General features: G+C 47.9%; 1 protein-coding gene across 1 annotated transcript; it reads left to right on the top strand.

Moving 5' to 3' along the window:
* Positions 1 to 1,752: 1,752 nt before the first annotated feature.
* Positions 1,753 to 11,639, top strand: LOC133517563 (proteoglycan 4-like). Its single transcript, XM_061850876.1, has 3 exons — positions 1,753 to 1,994; positions 2,479 to 3,268; positions 9,885 to 11,639. The coding sequence occupies exons 1-3, from the start codon at positions 1,919 to 1,921 to the stop codon at positions 11,143 to 11,145; spliced, it is 2,127 nt and encodes a 708-aa protein (XP_061706860.1). The 5' UTR covers positions 1,753 to 1,918; the 3' UTR covers positions 11,146 to 11,639.
* The last annotated feature ends 2,003 nt before the right edge of the window (positions 11,640 to 13,642 follow it).

Raw genomic sequence — 13,642 nt, 5'->3', positions numbered from 1 at the left:
GAGTAAGGGGCGGATTATCGTCTTATAGAGCCAGAGTGTAATTTTCGGGTTGAGTCCCCACCTCTTACCAATCATCCTTCTGCACTGCCAGAAGACAACTCCCGCCTTGTCTATCCGTTTGTTGATGTGGTTGTTCCAATTGAGTTTATTGTCGAGAGTTAGTCCTAAGTACTTAACTTCATCGGACAGCTGTAGCTCAGTTTGGAAAAGTGTTGGTCTGGTAAAGTTGGTCGCACCTTTATATGGGACAGTCAAAATTTTTTTCGCGATTTCGGAATTGGTCCCATAGTAAAAGTTGTTAAGTATGACCTATAAAGTCGCTGCGCAGAGTATGACTGGTGGTTAAAAGTTCACCCTGTACAAAATTTTTAAGTAGTAAGTACTTACAGACCAACTATGATACACATTTTGCCTGTATAGTGAATAAATTAATACCTGATTTAAAAAATAAAACAAAAATAACAAATAGCATGTTATTTAATTCAGTAATCACTAATCAGTCTTAAACAATGAACATCATACTTTTAGATTAGACAACAAAATGTATATTTATACTGTGTTTCGACTTGAAAGATTTTACTGCTTTAAAACATAAGACAAACCTACCAACCAAATGTATAAAAAAAAAATGTTTTTTGTGATTATTATTTTCCTATAGGTTTCACGTAAATGTTTGTAAAAAGGAAATAATCTCCATAATATAAGCTATTAGTTGACACCTCGATGAATACAATCGGTTAAGTGGTTTTCGAGATACACCGCCAAAAAGAATAGGTCCGGACGCCATCTTTGTGACGTCATTACTATCCCCTCCCACCATTTTTCCGCTTTACTACCGCATGTACGGTGATCAGGAGAAACGCCCGAACACATTGATACCGGTTGTGGGTAAGGCCGAGCTGAGTATAAAATTTTTAAGTAAAAAGAAATATGTACCTACCTATGATTAAGACGAAAAAAGAGACTAAACGTCGAAGTAAGGTAATATTATTGTGTCTGGTTTTTATAATTTTAATTATAATTTCAGTAATTAAAACCGATACTCTATAAATTCCATTCAATACGTATCGTAACAGTCACCACAGTTTCGACCGGTAAAAGCCAGTTATCGTTACCCATGCGCAAATAAATGAGTGTAGCTTCATTGTTTATTACTCGATCTGTATGTTTTAAGGCTCATTATATTCCTTGATAATGAAGCAATATGTTTTATATCAAACAAAATTTGCGAAATGCTAATATTTACGGAGATTTTTACAAAATAAAAAATAATAATTTTATAAAAAAACTGTTTTTTGTGATTATTTTTTTTCCTATAGGTTTCACGTAAATGTTTGTAGAAAAGGAAATAATCTCCATAATATAAGCTATTATTTGACACCTCGATGATTAAAATCGGTTAAGTGGTTTTCGAGATACACCGCCAAAAAGAATAGGTCCGGCCGCCATCTTTGTGACGTCATTACTATCCCCTCCACCATTTTTCCGCTTTACTACCGCATGTACGGTGATCAGGAGAACTGTCCGAACACATTGATACCGGTTGTGGGTAAGGCCGAGCTGAGTCAATTAAATCTGGCCTCGGAGCGGCTTGGCGACCGTACTAATCGGAGTGGCCAAGGTGCTCACAAATATCTAAAGACGCCTCTATTTTCAAGACGCTAGAGTGAATCTCCAGATATTTTTGAGCACCTCGGCCGCTCCGATATATATGATGGTGACTGTACGAATCGACCCAAACCAAATTCCAAACTTAAGGAATTTCCAACATGGACTGTTTTATCTACGGCGGAAAGATGCTCATAAAAACGTTTGTTGGAATGTCATTTTTGCTCATTGAGGACGAGATATACCTGGCAGGTACTTAAAGAAAGGGATTGTTTAAACATTAGCTAATGCGGAGCGGCTTCACTGTGCCATGGTCGTATTTAAACGTTTACTCCTGTTTCTATTAGTGTTTTGTGTTAAGGGAACTTATTGCAAGCCAGCTTATGGTAAGTAATACTTTTCACGTTCTTGCGGACATATACTGTATCAAATCATTATGTTGTTTGAACCATCGAACAGTGGCCACTGTCATGTATTATTTTAAACCTTATTTCAAAGATATTAATGTCTAATTATTTTAAATTTTATGATTTTGACGTCATGACCGCGTTCTATAGATGAAAATCTATGAGTGCCTACAGATAAGATCCAAGTATGAAAAGCTGTGATGGATACAAATGAGATTTCGTGTTGAAGATACTTATACAACGTGTTACACCATCCACTAAAAGTGGGGTAGGTACACGTTGTATTGGTCATACTGAGTGACTTTTACTATGAGACCAACCCCGAAATCCCGAAAAAAAAAAACAACTATCCGATACATTTTTGCTAGCTGGTGTTGATATCTTGGCTGGTGTAACACGTATAAAGTTTCCAACAATTTATTTTATTACTATCATCTTTCAAATGTATAATTCTCGCTTTCAGATGAGCAAGCCGTAGCACCTGGTGTTTGGTCCAGCCTCTGGGGATGGGTCTCTTACCTCAACCCTTGGGGCTCGCCTGTCGATACAAGTGCGTCTCCGCCCAGGCCCGAGCACGATACCAATGCTACTCAAATAAAAAACGCACTGGTAGTTGAAGCACGGCAGTTCACTGCAACGACTATATTTGACCATTCAACAGCTGCACTAAAACCCTCATCAAATGAGTCTGTGAAAAAAGAAGACCCAACTACACCCATCACATCAGTTCAAAATGTTCAGATCTCGACAACAACAGAACAACACTCGTTGGAAGCATCATCCAGAGTTATAACGTCAGGGCAAAACAATCCATCAACATCGGAAAACTCTGCAATAGACTCGCGGGAACCTATAACGTTAACATCTCCCTTAGCAATGGTTCAGAATAACCCAACAAAAACGAAGCAAAGTGCGCTAGAACATTATACAGAACCAGATCGATCAACTACGCGTATTCCGTTAAACCAGGTCTTTTTGACGACACACGAACCTGCGATAGACGACCATGTAGAATCAAGATCATCTACCACACCTAACGTATTGGATAAGGGCAACCCGATAACAAAAGAAGAACCCACGACAGAACAACTTCTAGAACTAGAAGTGTCAACCGCAGCCATTGCGACAGACCAAAATACCTCTAAATTAACAGAAGAGACCATGACAGAACAAACTTTGGAACTGAACGTGGCAACTATGGAATCGGACAACCCGACAACAGAAGAAGAATCATTAGAAACTGAAATGTCGACCTATGTGACAGCCTTTTTTTTTTTTTTTTTTGGTATCGCAGGGGTGAATGCATTTACGCATCATCGCCCCCCGGGCGAGGGAAGCCCATTGGGGGGGCGGTATGTGGGACTCGCTCCTTCCGTAACCCCCTCTGCTATTCAGAGGGAGAGGAGGAGAATACCCACTAACCTCCCCTGCGGCGTTTCCGTCCATGCCGTTAAGGGGGGTGCTGGGGGCTCGCAAGCATGTCACCTCAGCACCCCCCCGGCGGTCCCGACTCGGATGAACCGGGACTTCACACCAGTTTGGGGAGAGTCAGCAAACGCATAACTGACTCTCCCCCCTCCCATGTAGGGCCGTGTTGTGCGGGTCCCTCGCCCGCTGCCCTACTGAGGTATAGCGCGGTTCGCAATGGCGAACCGCCTAAGTCTCCTGCCCATTCGTCTTCGCCTGATCGGGAGCGCGTTTGGGTCCTCCTCGCGCTCCCGCTCCTCGACCTCCTTTTGCGAGACAACCGCGTCACAAAAGGAGGTCACCGCCTCCCAGGATCTCTCGCTGTCCAACATGGCCGCCACGACGCTGTGCAGCGAGAGATCATTTGTCCCGATGCCTGCCACCAGCGCGCTCCGCTCCACCACCCAGCGGCTGCACACCTGCAGGGTGTGCTGGGCGGTGTCGTCCGTCTCGTCACATTGATGGCAGGATTGGGTAGGCTCGCGACCGATCCTGTGCAGGTAGTGACCGAAGCATCCGTGTCCGGTCAGTACCTGCACCAGTCTGTATCCAACCCTGCCGTGCGTCCGGTCCAGCCATCGGTCTAGCGACGGGAGAACTGCCCCTATGGTGTAGGTTCCATAGGGGGAATTCTCCAGGTCCACCTTCCACTTTCCACGCAACCTCCTCTGCGCCGTTCTGCGTGCCTCCCTGACTTCTTCAGGAGCAGGAAAGTCGCCTGTCTCCCTGCTCCTGACCCTCCGTCTGTGCGCGTCAGCGAGCACCTCAGCATCCAGCTCCCATGGTGAGGTGCCCGCCAACACGCACGCTGCCGCCCAGCTCACTGACACATACGCCCTGCACACTCGTATGGCAATGACTCTCTGGGGCCTTCGCAGTAGGGCCTTGTTCTCTTGGTTTAGTTTATCGGCCCAGATCGGGGCCCCATAAAGAGCCATTGAGCGCGCCACTCCTGCGTAGAGGCGTCGGCACACGTGCGAGGGTCCTCCCACGTTGGGCAGCAGCCGGCCCATCTCCGACGCCGCCGTCACTACCCGGGGAGCAATTTGGCGGAAGTGCTCCCCGAAGTTCCACCTCCTGTCCAGCGTGAGGCCGAGGTACTTTATATGGGGCCTCACCTGAACATCCCCGCCAGCTATTCTGAGGGAAGCACCGGTGGGCACCCTCCAACCTCTCCTCGCAAAGACTATCGCGTCAGTCTTTGCGAGGGAGACCCTCAGTCCTAGGAGGCGGATCCTAAGAATCATGAGGTCCGCCGCCACTTCCGCCCTCCGCATTGCCTCCTCCAGGTCCTTACCCCGAATGGCCACCATCGTGTCATCGGCGTAACACATGAGGGCCATCCGGGGGAGCAGTTCTGCTCGGATGGCCCAGTCGAAGCCGATGTTCCACAACAGGGGTCCAAGCACCGACCCCTGGGGAACACCGCAGGCCATCCGCCTTTCCAACCTCCCATCAGGCGTGTTGCAGACCACCACCCTGTCTGACAGGTAGTGGTCTACAACTCGCCTCAAGTATGGGGGCACCTCGTGGTACCTCAGGGCCTCCCGTATCACCGAGTACGGGAGGGTACCGAATGCGTTGGCGATGTCCAGAGACACCGCAATGGTACCCTCCCCTTTCTTTAGAGCATTCTCACGGAAGGCCCGAAGTGCCCCCAATGCGTCCATCGTGGACCTGCCGCTTCGGAACCCATATTGGCGCCCAGTGAGATTGGGGCCCGTCTCCTGTAAGTGTCGGTTTATTCTTGACGCCAATATGCGTTCCAGCATCTTCCCCGCCTCGTCCAACAGGACTATTGGCCTCCACCCGGATGGGGAGTCCGCCGGCCTGGCCTCCTTCCGGAGGAGGCACACTATTCCCTCTTTCCAGCACCTTGGAAACTGTCCATCCCTAAGGCACCGGTTAAAGATGGATTGGAGACAGTCTCCAAGGTGCTCCATTACAATAGGTAGGACCCTGCCATGGACCCCGTCTGGGCCAGGGGCTTTCTTGCAGGCCCTAACCCTATGGGCGACACGGGCCATTTCGCCCTCGGTTACGAGGGGCACCTCCTCAGGATCCAGGGGCTCCTCCTCCCTGGGGACCACCATTGCAGGAGGAGCGAACTCTGGGGCTGGAGGGAACAGGCCTTCTAAGATACCCCGGAGGGTCCCCATGTCCATGGCATCCATGGGGGCGGCCTGACGAAGCTTCTTTCTTACAAGTTTATAAGGCCGTCCCCATGGGTCCCCGTCTAAAGAGGCCAAAAAGGCCCCGTGCGCCGCGTCCTTTGCCTTGGCGATGGCAAGGTTGAGGGCCTTCTTGGCCTCATTCAGCGCCAGGTGGTATGCATCCAGCTCCTCCTGGGTGTGCCGCCTCCTTCGACAGCGTGTAAATTGCCGTCTCGCGGCATTACTGGTAGCCCGGAGAGCGGCCACTTCCGGACACCACCAATACGTCGCCTTTCTCCTCCGCGGAGGCCCCGCTCTCCTCATTGAGGCGTCGCATGCCCGTGTGAGGGAAGCACGGAAGCCAAGGGCCATATTGTCCACATTGGCTTCCTCTGACATTTGACGCCCCCATCTGGCTTCCACCATGGCCGCCTCTCTGGCCGCCTCCCGATCCAGGGTGGCCAGACTCCACCTCAGAGATCTCCCCGTGCCCCTCGCCGGACCTGGTTGTTGGCCATGCCGGGCTCTGGAGACCCTCATTCTGATGTATACGTGGTCAGAGAGGGTCTCCGTGTCTTCCAGGACCCGCCAGTCCGCAATGCGTGTTGCCGCCGCTGGGGAGGCCAATGTCACGTCGATGATAGACCCCCCCGCCAGGCGCACGCACGTATTGGCTGTGCCCCGGTTGACCACTTCAAGCCCCAGCCCGACCAACCACTCGAGGAGCACGGTCCCCCTGGGGTTGGTCCTAGGGGAGCCCCAGGCAGCGCACTTGGCGTTGAGATCCCCCAGGACCATTATGGGGGAGGGAGCCGCGCCAGCCACCGCCCGCCCGAGCCTCTCCAGATAGGCCTCGAATTCATGCAGTGGCCTATTGGGGGAGAAGTAAACGCCCACTAACACGATGTCCCCCAATTTAGCCACCACATAACCAGGGCCGCTTGAGACTCTGGAGAGGGGCAGGCCTCCCCCCATTGGTGCCACTATGGCTACCGTGGCCACCGAGCCACATCTGTCGCCCACCCAGTTCGCCTGCTGGGGGACAAAGTACGGCTCCGCCACCACCGATGCCGCAACCTCCCATTCTGCCATGTGCTGAATCATTAAGTCCTGCGCACGCGCGGCATGATTCAGGTTGCACTGAAGCACCTCAATATCCTGCAACGGAGGCATTAACTTTCCATTGCCTGGGGATCCGTCCGGTTATGAGGTGCTTCCCGGGAGGCAACCGCAGCGGCAGCGAGAGCTGCAGGGCTGGCAGCATATGTCTCCTTCCCTTTAATTGGTGGGGGGGTGCAGGCCTTTCCTCCCATCACGTGCCCCGCCTTTAGCCCAGCATGGTGGCACACGGCGCACCAGGGGGCCGACGCGGCGCAGGCCAGGCTTTTGTGGCCCGGTTTGCTACACCTGTAGCACCACTCGCCCCTATCTACCGGGGACGGGCACAGAGGCCTAGTATGCCCCGTCCCCATGCAGCGGTAGCAGCGCAGGGGCAACTGTTCCAAGGCCTCCACTCGGGCCGCCGACCACCCAACCACTATTCGCCCCGCCGTGACGACCACCTTGGCCGCCGTCAGTGGGCAGCGCAGGATGACCGAGCCAGTCCCGTTGGCCGCCATCCTTATCGCTCCCACCGATATCTGGTCCTCCTGGCATCTGCCTCTAGCGGCAACCTCTTTCTTCAGGGTTTCCGGCGTGACGGCCTCGTCAAATCCGGAAATCTTGATTTCCGCCTTCTTGACTGGTCTGTAGACATCAGCCATGTCACCTACCAGGCTCCGGAGTCGCTCAGCCAGGTTGTCGGCGGCCTGTCCGCTCTGTGCCCCGGGGACCTCAATAATACGCGTCCCTGTTGCCGTCCTGCGGACCTTAAGGTGGTCGACACCAAGCTCGGCCAGTTTTAGCGTGGTGGCCTTTTCCATGACGGCCCTGTAGCTGGTTTGGGCGTCAGGCTTAAGGGCCACTACGACCGCCGCCATGGTTGGGGCCACTAGTTTTGGGGCCGCCTTTTTTGGGGGCTGGGGAGGGGCAGGGCTCTTGCCCTTGGCCTTGCCCTTTTTGACCACCGTGGTCCATTCGCTTCGTGGGGGTGCAGGCGGCGCAGGTGGCGGCATGCTCGGTCGAGTCGGTTTCTTGGGTGCCCTAGGAGCAGGGACCACTGGTTTTTTAACCCTCGGTGTGGGTACCGGCCTGGGTTGGGTCTGCCCGACCTGCGTCTGGGGCAGCTGGGGCACTACTGCCGCACGGGGCGCCTCCCTTGCTGGTTGGCTAGCCGTCGTTGGGGAGGCCGATTGGGATACCCCCCTGCTTCTTTTGTCCAGCCTTGGGGCACTAGGCTCGTTAACGTGGTGCTCCGCCGTTACCACGTCCATTCCTTGACCCGCACTCTCCCGGATCCTCCTCCTGTCGGCAGCCAGCATTGGCCGGCGGATGGGCTCCGGCGGCAGTCGTCCCTCCACACTCTCGAGGCGGGCATTCACCATGTTCCCCAGGGATTGGAACATTTCCCTCTGGAAGCTCCCCAGGCGGACCTCCATGATTTTGCCCAATTCCTCGAGAAGGGTTTGCGTCTCCGTCCCTGCCCTGATTGGCTCCGTCTGCTTGCGCTCCGAGAAGGCCTTGCGCAGCGCTTTGGTTTCCAGACGGAGCTGCCCCAGCTCCTTCCGCATTCTATCGTTGTCCGCTTTCAGTGCGCGGACAACCTCCGACTCCCCGAGCGAATCTGCAAGATTCATTAACTCCCTGCACGCGGAGTTAATTCTGCCCCATATATCGCCCTTTAAATTCTTGCTTTTGGCCGCATCACTCATTATTTCCTGCGCACAGGCCCTGATGCGGCCACCAGGCGTTTCAAACTCTCCTGACGTTTCCTCCATGTGTACCGGGCTTTGTACAGGGCTTCGTACTGGGCTTCGCGACTGCCTGCCCGTGTTTCGTCTAGGTTTGGGACTGTAGGGGGCCTCCGTCTCCGTGTCAGTCCCAACATCCTCTAGCTGCTTTTTGGCAGCGCTAAGCCCCGTATAGTGCCCTTTGCCTCGGCCCCGGCGGGAAGTGCTAACTTTGCGCACCGGAGTCTCGCCTTCACTGTCTGGGTCAGGGTCATCCCTGGTCCTTTTTTCCCTTCTTCCCCTTTTATCCCCCATTTCCTCCTGGCTAACGCTCCTCGCTCCGTCAGTCCCCACGACACTGCCCCATTCGTCAGAAGACGACTCTGAGAGGCGTCTTACCGTCTTTTTGCCTGCCCAAAATTTCCCCCGAGTAGGGGTGGGGGAAGCATCCCCCCCACCAATGTACCCCCTTTCGGAGTCATCACCATCCTGGCTCATTTCTGAGCTAACCTCCCTTTGGGACACCATATTGGCCCCCATTCCCTTAGAGGACTGGTTACCCCCCCTTTTTCTCGACTCCCCCCCTTCCTCTCCTTTATCCCCACCCGGATCCGGAGTTTCCCCCTCCACACCCATGGAGGAGGCGACCGCAGAAACGTTTTCCGCAAAAACGGTCAAGGGTGATCCGTGTCACCCTCGACAAAGTTACGGAATTGAGGAATAAAAATTAATTTACCCCCCTTCCAGTTGTCCAAAGTTTTCGGAACAAGGATAGTTATATGGAGTTTTATCTCCCCTATCCAAATCCCGAAAAGCCCGAACTCTAGCTTCTCGGGTTCAAACAGCAACTTTTTCGAAAAATCGACAAACTTATGTCGTGTAGTTGGCAACGCCGCAAAAACGAGAATAGCAATCTGTATAATCCTTAATAACTTTTGACTCTGATGTCAAAAAATTATTATTGGACCGGCAACAGACAGCTATTAACCTTCTTCTAATAACCGTATCACTAAAAAAGTGGACAAAAGAAGAAAAAAGAAGATACGAATTTTTTCCGAAAATTAATACAAGTTTCAAAACTTCAAAACAAAGAATTGTTTCGCTTGCAACTCCGGAACCGGATGTCCCAGCGTTGCAAGAAAAACAGGACAAGAAAGAAGAAAAGAAATGAAAATTTTGAGGCCTAAAACCAAGAACAAAAAAAGAAAGAAAAAGAAGATACAAATTTTTTAATGAAATACAAAAACCGCACAAAAATCGTTCCTAATCAGAAACAAGAAAAGTCCAAAAAAATCGCCAAGTCGTCAAGATAGAGCCGTTTCGATAACCGGAATGGATAGCCAAAAATTGTTTTTATCTAAATACCAAAAATCACCGAAATCGCTCTAATACACCTCACGAAAAAACCTCGACTCCATCACCTATGTGACAGCCTTGAGCAACACAACCGTAACAGAAGAACCCGGGGCAGATTACCCATTGGAACTAGAAGCTTCAACCACACTGACTGAGACAGACCATATTAGCCCGACATCAACAAAACAACCTGCGACAGAACAACCTGTAGAACCAGAAGTACAACCCGCATCCCTCGAGCCGGATACTGATAACCCGACAACAATAGAAGAACCATTGATATCTGCAATGTCGACCGATTTTGCAGCCCTGAACACTACGATAGTAACAGAAAAACTCACGACACCCTGTTCCCTGTCGGAACTAGGAGCATCAACCACACCCATTGTTATTTACCAAAATATCCCTGAATTAACAGAAGAACACGCTACAGATAAGACGTTGGTATCAAAACTGTTAACCCCATCCATTGCGAAGGAGCCGGATTTCTCGACATCGAAAGAAGAGCCCGTGACGGAACAATTTTTAGAACATGAGGCGTCAAACAACATAATGTCAGTCCTGAACAACCCAAGTACAAACGCACTCACGGCAGATGACCCGTTGGTATCAGTAACGTTAACCAAAGGCCAGACATATCAGAATGATACTATAATTACGAAAGAAACCGCAACAGAGACTACAATATCCACACAAGTAGGCGGAGTATTGAGTTTAAAACTGTACGAAACGTCTATTCCGACTGAGCCTGTGACGGATCTGTATCCAGGAGTTGCAGAATTAGAAAACATTGAAGAGTCTATAAAAACAAGCGAAGCGTTGTCCGGTATGGACAAAGCGTCTTTTTTGGCTGAACCTGTCACGGATTCGTACCCAGATGTCGCCATTGCAGTATCAAGTAGAGACGAAGTGTCTACTGAAAGAAGCGAAGGGTCGACGCTGGCTGAAACTGTCACAGATTTATTCCCAGATGGCCGTACGGTATTAGGAAGAGACGAAATATTCACAGCAGAAAGTAAAGCATCAATACTGACCGATATTGCGACGGATCCATACAAACAACTAGAAGAAGTATCAATTTCAACCGATCCAGCCTCGATGCAGTCTTTACAAGTAGAAAAGGCGTTATCCACACGTATAATGGAAGTGTCCACGAACGTAAATGCCTCGATCCCAGCTGTAAATGAAGTTGAAGCAATGTTCACAGAACGAGATGAACCTGCCGCACCACGAGTGTCGAGATCACACAGTGCTGGATATCGACTCAGTTTTAATCAACTTCCTTTCATGTTTTTATTTTACGCTGTATATTTTTTGAAAGCTTAATTTTAGTATGAAAATTTATGGAACCCTCATAAGTCCGATGATCAAAAATATGACAAAGTACGATATGATCTATTTATATCTTAATACCACATATGTATATATTTAGAGTTGAATGATAAATAAGTTGTTATCAGTCTATTTTTAGAGGTATTTCCAAATTTTCTATGTCACTTGTCTTAAACTCATAAACCAAGTTATTTTTGGTGGAAATGTCTATTTTAGTTGCCCTTATCATATCAAAATCATATACATATCTTATATCTTTAATGTCAACTTCTTAGATATATATTTATAGATATTTTGCACGTGATTTAATCTTGCCTCTTGGTAGATGGTCTTTATTTGTGCTGTTAAAATTTGTATAAAGTTTAAGTAAACTAACTACTATCTATTTCCCTTTAGACGCCAACTATATCTCGCACTAAATATTCTGTGTAAGCCCTGACTGTATAAAAGATTTTTCACAAAAAAGCGCACGTTTCTCAATTGAATAATATACCTAGTATTATATCTGTCTCAAGGCCATCAATGGCCATATTTATCTAAAGCAGAGCCCCTAGTGTAAATTTATTCGATAGCGAAACGTGACGTACGCGTTTGCGTTAAGTCTCATTTTGTATGGGATTTAGAAACAGCGCGCCGAGCGGGACGTTTTGGTAACTCAAAATCCCATACAAAATGAGTCTTAATGCAAACGCGTACGTTACGTTTCGCTATCGAATAAATAGTGTACATTTATTCGAGGGGTACTGTACTGTTAGTAAGCGTATCGAAATCAAATATGAATATTTACTCTATGACACACAAAATAGGTAGGCCAGTTCCAAACATGATTAAATTAACTACGATAAAACAGTCACCACGCATGAATAATATAAAGATAACTACAGCATATTTACTACAGTATAAAAATAACGCCTACCAAATCAAATTTATGGGTTACTACAGTAATTCTGCGAACGACTTGGCAGGTGAAGCAAAATTTCCAAACGCTCTTTCTTAGATTCGCTATCAGAAATTCAGATCATGCATATTAGATATAGTTCATATTCTTGAAATAACGCCGTCCTAAATACCTATGAGTAATGAGTATTTATAAGTTATGCAAATACAATGACTTGTTTATAATAATATTGATAGATGCGCAAGAAATATAATTGTCATAATATGTAATTAACGCGCTAAGTAATATTAATATTATCTAGGTACGGTCACGTCTGAAAATATCGATACGAAAAAAGTGCCAAAAATATGTATACATGACTTTATTGCCCATGTAATAAGGTAGTGTTTACTTTTTTTTGGCACATTTTTCGTACCGATATTTTCGGACGCGAGTGTACAAGGGGGCTACTACCGACATTAAATATCAATCTATATGCATAGCGCAAGAGCGAAATCTCCATTATACATAAAATACATGTTTATATGGCGTGAAACAGTACCTACCTAACTATACAACAAAGTTATTAATTGTTGGTAAGTACACGGAATAAAATGCCACTTTACATAATATATCGTGTCATATAGGTATGCCACGAAGCTGATTTTCAAAAATCTATAATACTTCAAAAATGCGAAAAGAGATGTCGGCACCGTTCCTATTCGCATGTTCATATTATTCATATATCTAAAGTTAACATTCGCTACCAACGTTTTCGTAGCGCTACGCTCGTAGCCGATCCCGGCATTTTCCCGCTTTGTAGAGGAAAGCGACTATCTAAAGTTAAAACAGTGAAAATTGCAATAAATGCATGCAAATATTTTGAACTCGTATATTACTTACAATGCCGATAAACAATTTGTTTTACTTTACTACTCTTTATTCTATCATTGCGCTATATCTTATACTTTTATATACAATATTTATATCTACTAGATAAGATATATTTTTTGGCTAGTTTAGTTAGTTAGGCCTATCATTAACGCAAGATAAGATAAACTTGCGCAGAATTTTAATAGGTAGGTACTAAGCATAATGCACTGACGTTAATATATGTAGGAAGGAAGCTTACTATGAGGAAAAATTTCAATTATTGCTCATTGACCAAGCATGTATGTACACTACCTATTTCCTATGCAAGTCAGCGGTGGCAGCATGGTTCCATTTTTATCACTTGTCACTATGCCTGTCACTTTCGCACTTACATACTTGTTAGAACCTGACAGGCATAGTAAAATAAACTGTTTTGTTATTTACTTATCAGATTTCACCTAGATCCAGTGGCGGGGCAAGACTAAAATTTGGTGTGGGCAAAGTATATTTAGCGAGGTCCTCTGGTGGCGCAAGAAATAACTAGTCATTTTTTACGTTGCTTCCCAGTTATATGTATTTGATGCGCGAGGCCCCTCGGACCGCGAGGCCGTAGGCGGTGGCCCACGTCGCCCACGCGTAACGCCGCCTCTGCCTAGGTCACGCTATTAGCAAAAATCTATGAAGTGTATAAGATAAATTAAATCTAAGAAAAAAAAACGTACCATGAAATATCAATTGAAT

This window comes from Cydia pomonella, chromosome 5, assembly GCF_033807575.1.
Source record: "Cydia pomonella isolate Wapato2018A chromosome 5, ilCydPomo1, whole genome shotgun sequence".
NCBI lineage: Eukaryota > Metazoa > Arthropoda > Insecta > Lepidoptera > Tortricidae > Cydia > Cydia pomonella.
The sequence above is the reverse complement of the archived record's forward strand: the minus strand, read 5'-3'. Positions and strand labels throughout refer to the sequence as shown.